General features: G+C 46.1%; 1 protein-coding gene across 10 annotated transcripts in view; it reads left to right on the top strand.

Moving 5' to 3' along the window:
• Positions 1-18,995, top strand: part of NAV2 (neuron navigator 2) — a 766,628-nt gene that overhangs the window by 680,025 nt on the left and 67,608 nt on the right. For 8 of the 10 annotated variants that reach the window (XR_007719073.1, XM_050755340.1, XM_050755338.1 and 5 more), the window contains 7 exons: positions 649-787; positions 8,663-8,954; positions 9,646-10,348; positions 13,402-13,869; positions 14,505-14,570; positions 15,959-16,003; positions 18,746-18,906. Coding sequence is in view for 9 of the 10 variants with exons in the window: in XM_050755340.1 (XP_050611297.1) it covers positions 649-787; positions 8,663-8,954; positions 9,646-10,348; positions 13,402-13,869; positions 14,505-14,570; positions 15,959-16,003; positions 18,746-18,906 (1,874 nt within the window). In the remaining variant the exon portion in view is untranslated. The remainder of the gene's footprint in view (positions 1-648; positions 788-8,662; positions 8,955-9,645; positions 10,349-13,401; positions 13,870-14,504; positions 14,571-15,958; positions 16,004-18,745; positions 18,907-18,995) is intronic. The other 2 variants (XM_050755342.1, XM_050755336.1) reach the window with 2 other exon arrangements.

Raw genomic sequence — 18,995 nt, 5'->3', positions numbered from 1 at the left:
AGAAAAAAGAAAGAAAGAACCATTGCTAGGAGATTGGACTTAGGCAGCTTGGGACTGACCTCATTCGGTTGGAGGGTTGGGAAATGAAGAACATCTATTTTAGATGTCTTTGGGGATATTATTAGAGTTAGAGCTGCTAACCAAGTTGACAGGTTTCTCCTGACTGTTGCCACTCTCCTTCCCTCGGCGTTTCATTCTGGGAGTGAAGTCTGCAGAAGTCATACAGCAGCTCTGCCCTCTGACCCCGACAGGTGCCTGCTCCGGAGTTCTTCCCTGCATGCTTTTAGCTCTAGTCTCCAGACTCACTGCCCCTACTCTGCCACTAGGCCTGGGAAGGAACAAATTGGTTTCCATAAAGTTCCCAGGATGAAGTTGAGGATGGGGTAGGACATGGGTAGTGTCTGTAGCCACCTCTGCTATGGAAGCACTTAGTTTGCGGAAGGTACCTGTCAGCCTCTTCACCCAGCTTCCAATCCCAGACAGCAACAACTGACATGGAGATGAGTCACATCTGAGGCAAAAGAGCTTTGTCCAGGGCTTCGTGGCAAAGATTGGATCTTTTCGGGGATAGTGTGTGTTTGTCTGTCATCAGCCTGAACTGGAACAGCCTGAGGTTTTGGTGCTCAGGATGTGTGTTTGTCTTGGCAGCTGGGACGACAGCAGCTCCGTCAGCAGTGGCATCAGCGACACCATAGACAACCTCAGCACTGATGACATCAACACCAGCTCCTCCATCAGCTCTTATGCCAACACACCTGCCTCCTCTCGAAAAAACCTGGATGTGCAGGTGAGGAACACAGGCCCTCCCAGGCTCCTCCAGCAGCCCCTGGCAGCAGGGAACCTCGGGCTTGTGGGATAAGAGGGCCATCTGGGGCAAGCAGAATCTCCAAGTTGATGAGATGAGGCCCAGCCTCCTGCTGCCTCTGCTCTCACCTCCTGACCCTGACCTCTGTCCACAAGGGAGGGGTCAGGCAGGGGGTGGTGGACACGGGAGCAGGGAGCCTTCACCACCCTCACTGTGTGGGCTTGTGAAATCACTCTTCCTCCCTGGACCTTGGTCTCATAATTTGTTTAAAAACAACAGAAAAGGATGTTGGACTTTAGCAGTTTTCGGCCCGGAGTGTGTGTCTCTTATTTGCCGCAGCGAGCCACTGCTATCCGGGGGCACGTCTCATCCCTCTAGGAGGATGGGGTGGAAATGAAGATTGAGAACCCCGGACCGGAAGGCCAGGATATCCTGACCTGTGGTTGAGAACTCTCAGTCTCTGGGTTACATTCCCCTGCTGACGTGTTTTATTTGGCCCACAGTATTACCCTTCTTTTAAACTAGATTCCCTTTCAAATTTTTAGAATTACATTATTTCACATGAAAATGTCTTTCTGGTTGCTCTTGAGAAAAACAACGATATTGCTTCCTTGAGCCTACATTCTCCATGTGGTGGCAATCAACAGATGTCCCAGTATCCAACCCCCTTAGACCAGCCACTGCTGCTCCAGTGTGCACAGCTGCTACCTGCTCGCCAGCTGTAATCCTTAAATTACCTGCCTGACCCCAAGGCACTGGAGTTTTCCATTCCTACTTTAAGCCTTCAGATTTCACATTTCAAATGTGGTATAGTTTCATGTGGACGTGTTCACTGACCCTCAGACCATTCCTTCATGATTGGCAAGAGGTGGTTCTGAAAGGCCCATTTTACTAGTGGAAAACTAAAGTGCCATCCTCACAGCTTGTCCCCAGTTTGGGACTGACCAGCAAGAGGACTGGCCAGCTGTGGTGGCAGTGGCGTAGTAGGCTGGAATTTTTTTCATGATTGATCCCTCCCACTTGTAGGTACCCCTCCCCCGTCTTTGGCGAACCCTTGGGAAAATCTGTTTGGGACAAAGTCTCAGAGCAACCTTGCGGGGGGCAAAACCAGCACTGCCCCGTCTTTCACTCCCTTTCATAGCCTCTTCCTTTCTCAACTGTGCTTTACTTTGTACAGATAGGAGCTGATTTGGAAATCGATTTTCTTTTAAAGGTGTCTCTTTGACAACAGGGCTAAAAAAAAGGATGTATCAGAGTGGGGGAGTAATTCTGTCCCACAGAAATGGAAACGTTTACTGCCTGATGAAATACATTCGGTGTTGCCCCTGGGATTCCCAGTTACTTCTTGCATTCTTCTTTTGAGCCAGACTTTCTGATTATTGTTCAGAAACCCAACCTAGTGATGGTGGGTCGTGGTGGTTGTTTTGAGAAACAAAAACTCCCCATATGACTAGAAAGGGGGTCATGAGTAACGCTCTGTATCTTAATCTGAGCAGTGGTTATGTAAGTATGTTAATTTTCTAAAATGTATTCAAGCTATGTATTTAAGATTTGTGTACTTTACTGTACAAAAAGTAAACAAACAAAACCTAAGCCACACTTCCCAAACTGATCACTGTTTGATCAGTGATTAGATGCAAGTCAGAAGTGCCGAGCCAGGCTATGTTCCTGCCACCTACCATACGCCAATTGTTTACAATAGACACCAGTTTTCCTTTTCTTGTGAACACTAATTTTTTTTTTCCTGAGGCTCATTGTATATTCAAGATAAGAACAACCAGACTGTCCTTAGATACTAAGGAGGGAACCAAGGAATTGCTCACCTGCATCTATGTATTCAGGAGGCAGGCTATTTATTAGAGAGAGAGAGATCTGTGAGCTTCCCTTTTTGACTTACAAGGTAGGAGAGGCTTGCTCCTGAGATGCAGCTGGAGCCAGTAAAACACTGTATTGGAAGAATGTCCTTGTCTTTGTTCCCTTCCTGCAAAGCTGGAGTTGAAATCTCTGGTTCCACACTGATAAACACCTCGGATTTGTACATGATTTCCTAGCTGATACAGTTGAATTTGGCTAATGCCAAGGCCTCAGCTCTTTAGACCAGCTTTTTGCTTTCATCTTGTAAATGTCACATCAGAAAAGGTTGCAGCATTCTGCACAAACATGCCTTTTGATCAAGATCAGAAGTTATTTTAAGGAATGTAAATGGTTTACTATTCATTGGGTAGGTTTGTTTTTCCTATAAAACTACCTGAGTTTAAAATATTGAAATGAAAACTAAAAAAAGTAGGTCTTAGAGTAAACTAAATACAGATTACACCAATAGTTACTAAGATTTCTAATGCAATGGTTTCTTTAAATGGATTTTTAGTGACATTCCCTTTGTTCCTGTCCAGGGAGCATCTCAAAATATTTGAATCAGCATAATTCACAGGCTCCCACCCTCCTCCCTCATATCACACTGAGGAATGCTAAGGGCCATTACTCCTGTCTGAGCAGCATCAGGCAATGGGAAGATGTGTGTTGCACCCTTCCCAAGAGCTGCGCCTTCTGTGCTCTGCCTCATTTGGGTTCCTGTCACATATTGGTTTACCCTGGAACAGGGGGGCAGCACACAGTCTGCCAGGCAAGACATGGAGAGGCAGGGAGAAGTGGCTCAGTGTGTCCAGCAAATTGAGGACAGGTTGCCTGCCTAGGTTTTTGCTGTTTGAAAAGCCTCTGAGAAATAACTAAAGCATCCCAGGAACAGAGAAGTTATTGTCTGGAAAACCTAAGAAACAGCCTCATGTAGCTGATGGAAAGAAGAGGAGACGGATCATTGGGAATGGAGATTCCCTTTGTCTGTGAGGGACTCCGCTATCACTGGGGACATTGAGGAGCAATGGAGAATGCCTCCTACAGAGCACAGGTGCCCAGGTGCCCAGCTGTCCAGCATCAGCTCCTGTGCCCACTGTTTCCTCGGGACCAGGCAGAGAATCCCCTGCTTCAGGCCCAAGAGCCTCTTGAGCAAATCCTCCAGGAGAGCTGGTGAGTCTGGTTGGCCAAGCCGATTGCAGTGTCAGGGAGTAGGTGCAGACTTGGAAGCCAGATGATCTTGAGTTGTATCCTCACTCTTTGACATCCTTGGATGAACTAATCACTCTCTCCAAGCCTCTGCCTCCTCATCCATAACATGGTGCTAATTAGATGCATCTCCGAGGGTGAGCGTGAAAATAACAGGGAAATGCTTTATCAGCACATGCTTCTCTAGGTGCCTGAGACTGGATGGTTGCTCAGAAGTTACTTTCTTTCCTTCCTCCTTCCCTCCATTTCTCTTATCTCTCCCTCCCTTCCCCCCTCCTCTCCTTCCCTTCCTCCCTTCGCAGCCCCTGCCACCTGGGTTGCTGTTCCTCTGCCTCCAGACTCCATTCATGTCAGTAACTAAAGGTTGACTATGTTCTTAATGTATTTTGTTTGTGGTCTCAAAGCAACTCATCTTATTTGGCAGTATTTTATTTTGAGGACAGATGTTGGTGGCAAAGGGTTTTAACAAACACAGGCGACTCCCTCACATATTCATCTGTGCATTCAGTATTTTCTCTCAGTTCTGTGGAAGTCACCGTCCCAGGTGCTGAGGAGCAAAGATGCACACATCAAGATTTTCTCTCATTTTCAATGCCTGTGAAATCTTTAATAACATATGGGGAGGAAAAAGATAATTCCATGTCAGTTTATTTTTTGCTACTCAGGGAAATAAAATTCTGAATTATGTGGCAAAGATTCCTGTCTTGTGTGGCCTTGAATGACCCTAGAGCTCTCTAGATATTGGCATGGATGTAGGGATGGGGTTTGGCTGGGGGTAAGGAGGGGTGCCCCTTTCTGCTCACCCGCTGGGTAAGTTACTTTTCCTCTTCAGCCCTGTATTTTCCTGATGTGTAAAATGTGGATAATAACAGAGCCTGAGAGGATAAGATGAGTTCAGGATGTATGGGGAGGGACACAGTGCCTGGCAGGATGACTGGCAGGCGATGGTGTTGATGCTGATAATTATCTGTATGGTCACTGAGGCTCAAACTTGAGCCAGCTCAGCATCTAGATCTGCAGGGGATACGGCACAGGGAGGGAATATCCCTGCCTTCCAAAGGCCTGTGGCCGAGTAGCAGAAGAGACAAGTACCTGTTCTCCCTAATTCTAGACAAAAGCGGGATAAATGATGAAGATAGACAACAGAGTGCTGGGGATTTTCAGAGGCAGGAAAGTTGGTAATGAAAAGAACCACTGTTTATTGAGTCCTCCCACACTGAGTTCATTGAGTCCACCATCAATGCTGTAAGAGACCTATTTATTATCATCCGTGTTTTATACATGAGGTAATAAGTTCAGATAAGTGAGGCAATGTCCTCCAAGGCCATGCATAGCAAATGAGTGGCAGCACCCAGCACTTGAACCCAGATCTGTCAGACCCAAAGCCCACACTCTTCCCCCACATCATGCTCCTCAGGCCTCACCTCTTGCTCTCAGAAGATCGGCCTCACTTCTGAAGTTCCTTGTGCATGGTTTCTTTCCTCACCTTCCCACATGGATATCAAATGACTATATCGACTTCCAAGAACAGGCAGAAGATAACCCTTCAGAAAGGAGGTCCATTGAGATGGGAACAACTGGCAGAGGCACGGAGGGGAAGGCAGGATAGAACTCTTCGTACATCCCAATGTGGATGTCCTGCTGGCTGGCCCCGCTGTTGTGAGCTCTGGGAACAGAGAGGCTGCGACTTCCTCATTTTCAATCCTAAGGAGTGTCACCTTATAGTCTGGCACATAGATCATGAAGGATTCAGAGTAGAGCTGGGAAGGTGACCACCCTGGACCTAGCTAGGGGGATGTGATGGCTGGATGATTGTTCTTTCCAGAGAGAGAAAGTCAAGCCACATTCCCAGGCCAGGGGCATGTGCGCTCTCCCTGCCACTGATGGAATTGGAGTTGTATGGGTCCCACCCAGAGACTAGGCTAGAGCTGCTCTAGAAGCTCTGGGGTTGGGGAGTCTGCCCGTATGGAAGGAGAATCTTCTGGGTATAGATATTAGGTGCTACTGAGTATGCACAAATGTATCATATACCTGGACTTATCCTCAAGGAGGGCAGTGTGACATGGTGGTTAAAATGTGAGCTTTGCAGTTAGGCTCCCTGAAATCCCTGCATCTCTACTTCCTCACTGTGTGATCTTGGGAAATTTTCTTTTCACTCTGTGCCTCAGTTTTGTCATGTGAAATTGAGACTATTAGCTGTAATTTCCTCATAGGTTTTTGATAAGGATTAAATTTAATGATACATATCAAGCACTTTAGCTTAGTGCCTGGGACATAGTAAGTACTTAATAAATTGTAGTTGTTAATGCTACTAGTATTAGCACCATTACAATTTGATTGGGGGGGAAATAAGTATAGGAACATTAAAAGAATAAATAATGCAGTAACCCAGGATGTGGCATGTGCTAAATTTTCAGTACCTCTTAGAGCATATTAGAATATGTTAAAATGTACTTGAATGTAAGCTCAATGAGGTTAATGATTTATACTTACCCATTGCAGTATTCCTAGTGCGAATCAGCTTTCCTGGCATGTAGTGGCACCCAATAAATATTTGTGAAGTGAATGTTCCAAAGCCAAGTTATTTTCTGCCTCAGGGCCTTTACACATGTGGTTCCCTCTCCCTGGTATGCTCTGCCCCAAACCCTTCTTTTACTAAGTAAGTTTCTTCTCTTTCTTTAGGGTACTTCTTTTTGAGCTGATCACTCTCGCCTGCCCACCTCATTGTCATCTAAATTAGGTCAACATCTATATTTCTTTCTCAGACTCTTTGTCCTTTTCCTTATAATAGTCTTCGTAATCTACAATTACACCCTTGTTGGTATTTATTTATTCAATCTCTGCTGCGTTTAACTGAATCGTAAGCTCCACCATGGGTGGGAAATCAGTCTTACCCCCAGATTCTCTGACCCTCCGTGGTGCCTGGCAGACAGCAAGCATGGAGTAAATTCTGGTTGGATTAATGTACTGAAAGTGTTTAGAGGAAGGAAACTGACCTGCGGTAGTTGGGACAAAGAATGGGCAACTTTAATTTCTGTGAGACTGAGATAAAGGTATAAGAGTACTTGGTACTTAACCCTTTCTGATTAAATAGAGGCTGAGATCAGATAAGATAATTTTGTTAATGTCTGTTGTGGCCTGAAAAGCCTGTGTTCCTTGGCTGGTTCCTTGGCTCACTCATTCGCTCTTCAAGCTTTGAGTGAGCTCCTGCCCTGGGCCCACATGTAGGAACTCCCCTCTCTCTGTCCCTTGCCACAGCTGAATGATGAGCTTCTCATAGTCAGGAAGTGTGTGCTTGTCCTCCTCATATCTCTGATGACTAATACTTAGCTAGAAAAAAACAAATGAAAGAACTCATAAGGTGTCTGTAATGGACAAGTGGAATTCATAAGGGGAGAAGGCGTTGGGGTGGTGTGGGGGAGGCAGTTGAACTTGGGCTGCCTATCTGTTTTTAGCTTTTATCCCATTCAGCCATTGTATTCCATGGAGGAAGGCATTTGTTCCATTCTTGGATGACAGACGTTAGGCAGATTCTTGCCAGGTGTTCATTTTAATTTCCTATCTTGCCTACTCTCGGTAGTTAAGCATTGCAAATACGGGACTGGTATCTTAGTATACCCACCCTGAAAGCGCTTCTGACCTCCCTTCCCCATTTACTGCGCTGACATCCTCCAACTGGCCTCAAACCCCAGGAGGCCTCCAAAGCATTCTGGTCAGCTTTATGCCTTTTAGCTGCAGGAGATCATTAACGTCACACTTCTGTCCCCTTCTGGGTTTCATGGCCAGCAGGTCAGGGCTCTTCCAAAGAAAGCTGGCTAATTATATCCCTTGTCAGAACAAAATCCCACAAGGGGAGCAAAGCAGTGGTGTATAAATAATGCTGGGATCGGAGCAGGCACCATTGGCTCTCCACATTTGGGGGAAGTACCATTTGAGGATGTGCTTCCCCTCTGCTCCTGGCTCTCCCTGATTTGAGTAGAACCAGCAGCCACCCTTGCTCACTTACTCCCTTGCTTGGTGTGTTAGATCCAAAGATCTCACTGCGGTGGAGTGATGGGAAGAAGGCAGAACAAAGGGAAACGGGCCAGGAGACTGGATGCTGGTTAGAGATCAGCATCCAGAGTTGGAGAGGCTTGTTCAAGTGGCAGAAAATAGGTGGTGGCTGAATTCCCACTGCATCTCCATCTGCTCTGCCCCTTCCCCTTGATAGGGCGCTTTCCTTCTTTTTTCCTGGGCCCCTTTTCCTCTCTTCCCTGACTCCTTTCTTTTGCTTTTCTTTTTGTCTTTTTTGAGACAGAGTCTAGCTCTGTCACCCAGGCTGGGGTACAGTAGTGCAATCATGGCTCACTGCAGCCTCCACCTCCCTGGGGTGATCCTCCCACCTCAGCCACCGGAGTAGCTAGAACTATAGGTGTGTGCCACCACACTCAGCTACTTTTTCTATTTTTTGTAGAGACAGGGTTTTGCATGTTGCCCAGGCTGGTCTTAAACTCGTGGGATCAAGCGATCCTCCCACCTCAGCCTCCCAAAATGTTGGGATTATAGGCATGAGCCACTGTGCCCGGCCACCTCATTCCATTCTAAGGATACATTGATATTATTTACTTTCCTCGGATCAAAAAAAAAAAAAATCAGGCTTTCTGACAAGATAACCAGAGTACAAAAGTCCAAACATCTTTAAAGTAATGATTATTTTTCCCTTAACTACTCCAGTGTTTTGGCATTTTTGCCTTTGGAGTGAGGGGCTCCCCAGCCTGGGACTTGGGAAGGACTAATTCAGAGAGTCTCTGTCCACAGACTGATGCTGAGAAGCACTCACAGGTGGAGAGGAATTCACTGTGGTCTGGTGATGATGTCAAGAAATCAGACGGAGGCTCAGACAGCGGCATAAAAATGGAGCCAGGTTCCAAGTGGAGGCGGAATCCTTCTGACGTGTCTGACGAGTCCGACAAAAGCACGTCCGGCAAGAAGAATCCTGTCATCTCCCAGACAGGCTCATGGCGGCGAGGCATGACAGCTCAGGTGGGCATCACCATGCCGAGGACGAAGCCGTCAGCACCAGCAGGCGCACTGAAGACCCCAGGAACTGGTAAGAGGCCGGAGCTGTCTTGGCCCTACAGTTGTCATTTGGAAAACCAAAGCCATAGTTAACTCTAGCAAGGACTTGACATTATATATTTTGTCTCAGGATTTATACTCTGCTAACAACAAGCTTCCATAAACTTTCACATCCCTACCTTTTTCTAAGTGGAAGTAAGTATGGGAGCCTCTTAAGCTCTGAAGACGGTTCGGCTGCTGAGACGTATTGAATTGGTTTAACTAGACACTGGGTGAGTTAATGCAGCCAGTTCAGGCTACTAAACAGCATGGATTTATGAGCTGTGGGTATGGTGAGTTGACGTTGTTCCTGACTTAGGGGATATTTATAAACAAGGGCAGGGGTATCCCCCTGGACATGTTAGGGACAGCCCTTTAATGGACAGAGGGTGAAAGGTCAGAAAAGGCAGGGGGTTATTTCCCCCCAGACATATCAGTGATTGGCTGGCTTTGCTTTATCCCGGGTAAATTTAGACTGCTTTGCAAATGAGTAAAATTATTGACATTTCCTAAAAGGTTCACAGTACATTAGGAGACTATATTATTTTTATAAAAAGCTCTTTCCTCTGCCTCCCCAAGGGAAAAGTGAACCAGCTCTTCAGAGGAGGGGGGCATCTTAAACAGACGAGATGGATGAGCTGGGCTCTTGGCTTGCAGGCTAATCTTGCTGATCTCTCTCTTAGGAAAAACAGACGATGCAAAGGTGTCTGAGAAAGGACGGCTTTCTCCTAAAGCCTCCCAGGTGAAGCGCTCCCCATCAGATGCAGGCCGGAGCAGTGGTGACGAATCCAAAAAGCCCCTCCCCAGCAGCTCTAGGACACCCACTGCCAATGCCAACAGCTTTGGGTTCAAGAAGCAGAGTGGTTCCGCCGCCGGTCTGGCCATGATCACAGCCAGTGGGGCCACTGTCACCAGCAGGTCAGCCACACTGGGCAAAATCCCAAAGTCGTCTACACTCATCAGTCGGTCTGCTGGTCGGAAGTCAAGCATGGACGGGGCTCAGAATCAGGATGACGGGTATCTGGCCCTCAGCTCCCGGACAAACCTTCAGTACCGGAGTTTGCCGAGGCCCAGTAAGTCCACCAGCCGGAATGGGGCTGGGAACAGGTCTAGCACCAGCAGCATAGATTCCAACATCAGCAGCAAGTCCGCAGGCCTGCCAGTGCCCAAACTGAGGGAGCCTTCCAAAACAGCCCTAGGCAGCTCTCTACCAGGTCTGGTCAACCAAACAGATAAGGAGAAAGGCATCTCATCCGACAACGAGAGTGTGGCTTCCTGTAACTCGGTGAAAGTGAACCCGGCAGCCCAGCCTGTGTCCAGCCCGGCTCAGGCTGGTCTCCAGCCTGGAGCCAAGTACCCAGATGTGGCCTCTCCCACACTCCGCAGGTAAGTGAGTACATTAATGGTGCTGAGCAGAACCAGAATACAGGGAATGGATTTAGTAATTTCCTGTTTCTTAGTTGAAGCACCCTCTGTTTTTCTCCACTTTAGTCCTCCGGTAAAGCTGTTTAGGCAGATCCTGCCGACGGTTTTGCAGTTGACTATTTTCCCATGTTGGGATGAAAAAGTTAGGCCTCTGGAATCAATCATCTTGGAATCAAATCTTAGTTCCATTTTAATTAGCTGCCATATAACCTTTCTTAACAATTCTGCCTTAGTTTCCTCACCTGTAAAATGGGGATGATGATACCTTTTTGTCAGGGTTTTTGTAAAGATACATCTTTGTAGTCATGTCTGGTCGTAGTATGCACTCAATAGAAGATAGCTACCACTGGGCACAGTGGCTCACGTCTGTAATCCCAGCACTTTGGGAGGCTGAGGCAGGCGGTTCACGAGGTCAGGAGTTCGAGACCAGCCTGGCCAATATGGTGAAACCCCATCTCTACTAAAAATACAAAAAAAGTAGCCGGGCATGGTGGTGTGCACCTGTAGTCCCAGCTACTCAGGAGGCTGAGGCAGAAGAATCACTTGAACCCGGGAGGCAGAGGTTGCAGTGAGCCAAGATCATACCACTGCACTCTAGCCTGGCGACGAGTGAGACTCCATCTCAAAAAAAAAGAAAAGAAAAAAAAAGTTAGCTACCATCTTGATACACCCTTGGACCTGGGTGGGTAGCTCAGGGGAGCAGATACTTTTTTTTCTTGTGTTAATAATTCTGCAGCTGAGATTCCTCATTATGGCAAGCAGTGATCTTGACCAGCTCCTTCCTTTACTCACAAACCCCAGTGTCCCCACATACACTTTTACACTACTCCAGAATTCCAAGTCAGTCTGAAATTTTAACTTCTCCCTCCCTACCACATACACACACACACACACACACACACACACACACACACCTCTTAAAGAAGAAATGTTTCTGAAAAAGAGAAATTGATTTCCTCTTACCTTAAATAGACATCATTTCCCCACATTTTCACACTGGGTGGAAGCTCTAGACATAAAAAAATTATTCACTCGTTTTAAGTTTCTTTTAAATTTATTCAACTTTTGCCTGTTTGTATTATCTTATTATAATATCCATTGGACCATTCTCAAACTACAACTGCTAGGTTACAGTTCATCCTACTTTCCCAGGAAATTTCTTATAAGAAAGAATAAGTCCCAAGGAAAGAAAATCAAGCAGTGAGAAAATAAAAATTATATGCACACGTACATATTTGGGGATGAACAGGAATGTTTGAAAAGACTTCAGAAGAAGCATTCTACATGAAAGGTATAATGAAGCAGTTCACTGTTCTTTGTCCAGACTTGATTATTAGAGTTTCAGTAATGATTTTTTTTTCCGGGGGTAAGTCTCTTGGGCTGTTCTTTGTTGTTTTAACAGATTGCCTTGTAAATGAAAATTTTCTCTGTTTCTTGCCTCAAGTATTATATGTAATATTCACTCGTTGGTATTATAGATTTCCTTTACTAACTACAAAGGCATTTTACTAGACCCTTAGGCTAGTATAATAGAATGCTTGAAAATGCATGCAGCTCCTAGGGCTCTACATTGAACACCTTTCGGCCAATTCCTGGTAAATTACATTTATTCCTAAATCGTTGAGGTATTCACAGTTCTCTTGATGTGTATTAGTATGGAGAAGAAAAATCTTTGGTGAAATGTGATAGATAACTCTCTTCAAATGATTTGAAGGACTAACAGACCGAAGATTAGACTTTTGTATAGAGTCATGCATAGCAGGATGAGGAGCAATATGCAAAAGTCAGAAAAAAAAAAGTGGATGAGATTAGGGTTTTCCAATAATTGGAAGTGCTTGGCAATGGAGCAAGTTGCCCTTTGAAGTAACGAGATCCCTGTCATCACTGGAAGTATGTAAGCATTCTAAAGCCAAGATTCTACATTAGGATATTTCATTCCCTGATTGTCACCAGACACAAAGTGCTTCCCTTCTGCCACCGCCACACACTGTAGTAAGGATTGATTGATTGATTGTCTTTACAATACTTGAGATTTATAGGACTGTTTGGAGAGGACAGAGATCAAACTGTCACCACTTTGAGCACCCAAGGCAACCTGCGTATCAGAAATATGTAGTAGTTTTGTCACTTGTGAGATACTTACTCCACACAGGTTTTAGTGAGTGTAATAGAGCCCACATTACTAGAATGTGGACAATTCTCTGACTTTAAGATAATTTCAACATTCTACCAGAGAGCTCTCTGCCAGTGGAAGAGGGGGCATTTATGTCATTCCTTATAGTCTGATGGCACATTTTTGGCCACGAGCAGGGGAGGTGACATAGAATGACATTTCTATGTGTCTGTCACAGAGACACAGTTCACACCCAGTTGTCTGGTCTGATGTCTTGTGAACCCAACAAGATTTCCATGTATGTCACTGGATAAGTAAGCTCTCTGGCTTCAAAATATACATCTTTCCAGTTGCGCTTTCTATTGTGGATAAATCTCTGAAGATACTTTTCCCAGGCCCCTCCAGATCTAGATTCATGCTCTTGATTCTATGTATTGTGCTCAGAGGTCAAGAAACCAAATCCCTTAGAGTTGAGCTGTCATAAACTGTGTGCCTGCTTTATGCCTGGGGCCGTGGAGACAGAGATGATGAAGGCAACCATCTTCCTGGGCCAGGGCAATTTTCTAGTTAGTCTATTTATTGAAAGAAAGAGAAGCAAGATCTTGGCCCAGTGTAATGTGAATAGGCCTGTAGAAAATTATTACCCATGGCTCTTTGGCTCAGATGGAGTCGGAGTCTCCGCTGCAGCTTAGAACTTGAAGACGGCAGCCTGTGATAAACTAGTATCTAGGCCCACTTTATGGCCAACCTTTCCCTGAAGTACCTTTAGCCATTTCAGTAGGAATGGCTGTGCTTCCTTCCCCAGGAATTCTCACCAACTCCTCTGCTCTACCCTTCTTTAATAGTCCGGTGCCCCTTGGCACTGCGTGTTCAACTTGCACAACCCTTTGTCTCTTCACAGACTCTTTGGTGGGAAGGCTACCAAGCAAGTGCCCATCGCCACAGCTGAAAACATGAAAAATTCGGTGGTCATCTCCAATCCTCATGCCACCATGACTCAGCAAGGTAACCTAGACTCCCCGTCAGGCAGTGGTGTCCTGAGCAGCGGGAGCAGCAGTCCTCTCTACAGCAAGAATGTGGACCTCAACCAGTCTCCGCTAGCCTCCAGCCCCAGCTCAGCCCACTCGGCCCCTTCCAACAGCCTCACCTGGGGCACCAACGCCAGCAGCTCCTCCGCAGTTAGCAAGGATGGCCTGGGCTTTCAGTCTGTCAGCAGCCTCCACACCAGCTGTGAGTCCATCGACATCTCCCTCAGCAGTGGAGGGGGCCCCAGCCACAATTCTTCCACTGGCCTCATCACCTCCTCCAAGGACGACTCCTTGACTCCCTTTGTCAGAACCAACAGTGTGAAGACCACACTGTCAGAAAGGTTGGTGCTGTGCCTCTGGCTGCCTTTCTCAGAAAGACACCCTTCCAAAAGTAAAAAGATTAGCTGAGGAATCCCAAATGTCGAATAGCCTTTGCCTGTGAGATTTCTCTTTCTAATTACTGCTGTGTTTCATGGGGAAGCCAGTTTGGGATGGAATCAAGCTTGGCTCTGCTCCCTGTTATCTTCTCTGTGGTTATTCTTGGTGCTTGGAGCTGCTCAGTCTCTCGGGGGCAGATTTATGCTACCATTTGAAATGGCATTCAGCTTTTGAAATCCTTCAGTTTTATCCTGTTCGTTCATCAACAGCTTCTTTTCCCTCCCCTTGTAATTGTGCAAGCAGAGCGGGTGACTGGGTGCAGCCATGGAGCGTGGAGTAGGACGCTCTTTAGACAGCTGGGTAGATTTGTTGTCATCGTGGCAAACACCCTCCTCCTGGACTGATAGGAAATCAGGAAATTAAAAGTGTTCTCAGAGTCCTGGATTTCACTGCAGCAGGGATAAAGGTGTCCAGTTTCTACATATAGGGAAGAAAGCGAGGATCAGCATGGGGAATGAGAAAAATGTATATAACAACACATCTCCTTTCCTCCAAGCTAATGTTCCTTCTCTTGTTTTCTACCTGCCTGGACTTCTAGCCCTCTCTCTTCCCCTGCTGCTAGCCCTAAGTTCTGCAGAAGTACTCTGCCCAGGAAACAGGACAGGTAATGACATTGCAGGCCGGGGACCCACCGAGCCTCTAGGTTCTTCTGCCCATTCGTTGTCAAGCCAGATGTCTTGTGCGAGGCTGTTGGCCTAAGGCCCCTGCTTGTGTTTGTGGTTCTAGTGTACTCTGTGACACATGGACATGCCAGTGAGAGTCTATTCCACTGTCTGCTAAAGCCCAGGGAGAGGTGGAGTTGGGCTGGCCCCTTCATTCCCGTTTTGGGAAGGCAACCTCAAACCCTGCCACTTGATCTGGGGCAGCAGAAGCTCTCGCTTGCATCTCTTGTGGCCTCCTGTGGCATGTTCCTGCTTTTCAGCTTCCTTCCCATTCCTTTTGCCACCCCCACCCCCAAGCCCAGAATTGACTTGCCACCCACTGTGTAGCTTGGCCCTCACCTTTGTCTGCCCCTCCCCATGCAGCTGCCTCTTTTCCCTTTCAGAATCCTTTGCTGAAGTTTGGCTCATTATGTCTTGCAGACTGCTGTGTTCTGTGTGCCCATTTCCTGCGATGATAATGAAAAAGAATGTGTAGAGTGTTAAGACTTTACGAATGTACACGCTTGCGTTTGCCCCCAGCTGTGGGTGGGCCTCAGAGATGGATACTGACCTTAATGTTGTGGGGGAGTGATGGCTTGGCCAAACAAAACAAGCAGATGTTGTCTCCTGCCAGGAAAAAAAAAAAACAAAAAAAACCTTCACCCCATTGACAGTGAAAACTTTGTTTTTGTCAGCTCACGAACCAAGCCTTTAAACCGTTGGTCTTTAGAGATCCAAATGCTTTGACTTTATCAGCCAGCAAGTTGTAACATGCCCCACCCAGGACTCAGCTCCTAGCTATGCCTGGGCCGCAGAAATAGAGAGGGACCTGGAATTCACTTCGTTACAGATGAATTCCAAATATGCAGACTGCTGGCCTCTTGAAACCTCCGGCAAGTCCCTTCTCCCACTTGAAGTCATTGCCAGTGGCATTTAGTGGGTGGGCCAGAGTTAGGGGTGCAGGGAAGTGGGCATCCCCCTCTCCGAGAAGCCGTGTTGGTGCAGAGTGCTCCTGGGCAGCAGAAGGCACAGGACCTCTGCTTTGAGGTGGGGCAACCCCTGAGTTTTGCTTTGAATCTGTGGAAAAGGAGGAGCAATTGGGGTTAAGGGACTCAGGCTTCCTGGTAACCTGGGGTAAAGTATGCGCTGGTGTCAGCTCAGGCTGAGGACTGGGTTTCTTTTGTTTTCCACGGATGCGGATGTGTTGCATTGCATGCCTAGCTGGATAAGGCACTTCCTGGTGATGTGCGCCTCTCTCTCCAGGGCCCTTCAGCCTCCTCCCTAGCTTTCCCTCTTCCTGCCTTCTGTGTGCTGCTGTGAAGTTCTTATTTTTGTTTTAACTTTCCTACAGTGACCCGCACCTTGATAGGAACACTTTGCCTAAGAAAGGACTCAGGTATCTGTGTTTCCCCCCTTGCATCTGTGCCATCTGTTGTGGCTTTGGAGCTTGGCTGTGTGACTCCTTCATGGCTGGTGGGGGTTTGGACTGGGCCGGGGTCCCCGCTTTGACCACCACAGCAGGACCTTTTGGATGACGGCTCCCCTTGCACCCTCTCGTTCTCACTCTCCATTTGTCAGCTTACTTGCTTGAACAAGGGCTGTGCTTTTTCAGGCTTACTGTGGTAAAACCATCTCATGAAAAACATCCCTGGGCAAGCCCAGGGAGCAGTCATTGCTACTTCTGGGGCCAATGGGTTTAATTTCTGAGCACCTCACCATGACCATTCTGTTCATATGGCTGTCTTCCAAGAGAAAGGACATGACTTATAGCATACTGATTTGTAAGCTGGGACAAGAGCGCAAAAGGAAAGGAGTATTTTCCCCCCATTTGAAAATATTTAACTTTTCTGCCCATACAAAATTGCTAGACAGATAGTTTGCACTTGTCTAAATATTCTCATGGAAAATTGGTCCACTTTCAATGCCCAACAAGACCTGGGTGTGATCATTTTTTGGTGGATAATAAAGAAAAGACTCCCAGGAAGGACTGTCTTTCCATTCCTGGTAAGTGGTGGCTCAGGTTCATTTTCGATGCTAGTCCTGGCAAAACAAGATGCTATAAGTCACCATTGCTCACACCATCTATATCACTTTGCCAATCAGAGAAACTTCAGTTTGCTAATGCCTTCCCCGTGATCTTGCTGTCTGATGGTTGCAGCCGTCATTTCTCCTGCTTTCTAAACACCACGTGCCTTGTAGCATCAGCTTCACCCTGCACTAAGCATTAAGTGCTTTCGCATAAAATGGAACTTGGAATGAAATGTTTCATTGCTGTCATGTATGTCTGTAGTTAATAACCTGCAGCTCTTAAGACTGAGAGCATTCTGAACAGTAATGTGAGGTAGGTATCAATGCTTCCTTTCAATGGGAGCCTCTGAGTAAAGCCAATGCTAAGAATCTAAGAAGGAAAGTATTAAAATCTCCCAACAGTCGTCCTGCAGGAGGGAGTTGAGCAGTGTGGCCTTAGAGGGGGCCTTGGCAAGGCCTTTTGTACTTACCAGTTTCAGTCGTGCCTATGAGCTGCTTGTCAGCAACCATGCCAGGTGCTTAACTCATGGCCACTCTCACTGTGAGTTTGACTTTGATGCCCCACTGGTGCCCTGAGAGGAAGCTAACTTCTAAATGTTAACATTTTGAAATGGTGGGTATACTTCTGTAGCAGATCTAGCCTATCAAAATTATGTAGCTCTGGTTTTTTAAAAATTCAGAATAGAGATACATGACAGGCTATTTTCAGGCAATTGATGTGTCCTGGAAAGTTGCATGTCTGTCAGATATAGTAAAAACATTAAGGAAGAAGCATTTCTGTGCTCCCTCTCACTCTGACTCTTCCTTGTCTAGCCCACCCACTCCATACACATGAACATCCAGCACGAACACACTGGCAACATCTTTCCTTAAGCCCAAAGAATCCCTCTGTTGACATAATTAGTAGTCACTCCATAATACATAAGTCCGAGGATACCCTGGCCACTTGGCACTCAGAAATTTCAGATGCAGGCCAGATGCAGTGGCTCATGCCTGTAATCCCAGCACTTTGGGAGGCCAAGGTAGGTGGATCACTTGAGGTCAGGAGTTCGAGACCAGCCTGGCCAACATGACAAAACCCTGTCTCTACTAAAAATACAAAAAATTAGCTGGGCATGGTGGCACATGCCTATAGTCCCAGCTGCTCGGGAGGCTGAGGTGGGAGAATCACTTGAACCCAAGAGGCAGTGGTTGCAGTGAGCTAAGATTGTGCCACCTCGCTCCAGCCTGGGCAATAGAGCAAAACTATATCTCGAAAAAAAAAAAAAAAAAGAAAGAAAAAAATTTCAGATGCTACTTATGGGCATAATGAAAAGAGCATGCATTTTAACAATCAAACATGGATTGAAATCTCAACTCTGTGACTACTAGCAGGGTCCTTACCTTCCCTGAATGTAAAATGGGAATAATGGCATCTATGTTGCTGAGTAGATCTGAGGCTTTGATAAAGATAATGTGCATGAAGACACCTAACACGTTATAGGTGTTCAATAAATCATCACCATATACATTTCAGAATAAATAAGGGTGGACCACGTAACTTCTGAAGACCCTCTCCTATAAAACCCAATGATTTGGGGTTGCTTTTATGAAGATTTGTTTATGCTCTATTACAGCAACTACTATAAACATTAATGTCTTCAAACCTTGCTTTGTATGTCTGCTTTTTCATATGCTGTGATTCATGGTCATTTATTTGTGCTATAGAATGGCAGATGCCATGAGTTGTCTAATTAAAACTCCCTCAAAGCACTAACAGCAACTCATTTTGTTGCTTCAGTCCTGTCAAGGTGGGGGCTTTGACATGACACTGTCATGAAGCAACATGTTACAGATACGCCCAGTGACGGCTCTTCTGAGCATTTACCAATCTTCTTCTCTTTATGTGTTCCCTCCAAACTAAAAGGAATAGTCATTTTCCCCAAACACAGGCAAATAGAAAAAAGGTTTTGAGAAACTTCGTAAGTTTCCGGGTGTGTAGTGATCTGATTTTCAAAAAATCATCTTTGGATATATGTTTTCTTTTTAATATATTTACCATCAACTCCACAGAGTTCATTTTAATAAGCGTTGTTCATAGTTAATTCTGGCTTGATTTCTGTCTGTTCAGGTATACTCCCACCTCCCAGCTTCGCACGCAAGAAGATGCAAAAGAATGGTTACGGTCCCACTCTGCAGGAGGCCTGCAGGACACCGCTTCCAATTCCCCCTTTTCCTCTGGCTCCAGCGTGACTTCTCCCTCTGGTACAAGATTCAACTTTTCCCAGCTTGGTGAGTAGCCGCTTGTCATTAGCTGTATTGATCAGCTCCATAGGACAGTGTTTATCTTATATATAATATATATTTTTATTTCAATAGTT

Source organism: Macaca thibetana, chromosome 14, assembly GCF_024542745.1.
Source record: "Macaca thibetana thibetana isolate TM-01 chromosome 14, ASM2454274v1, whole genome shotgun sequence".
In the NCBI taxonomy this organism is placed as follows: Eukaryota; Metazoa; Chordata; class Mammalia; order Primates; family Cercopithecidae; genus Macaca; species Macaca thibetana.
This window is presented reverse-complemented; position numbering and strand designations above follow the sequence as displayed.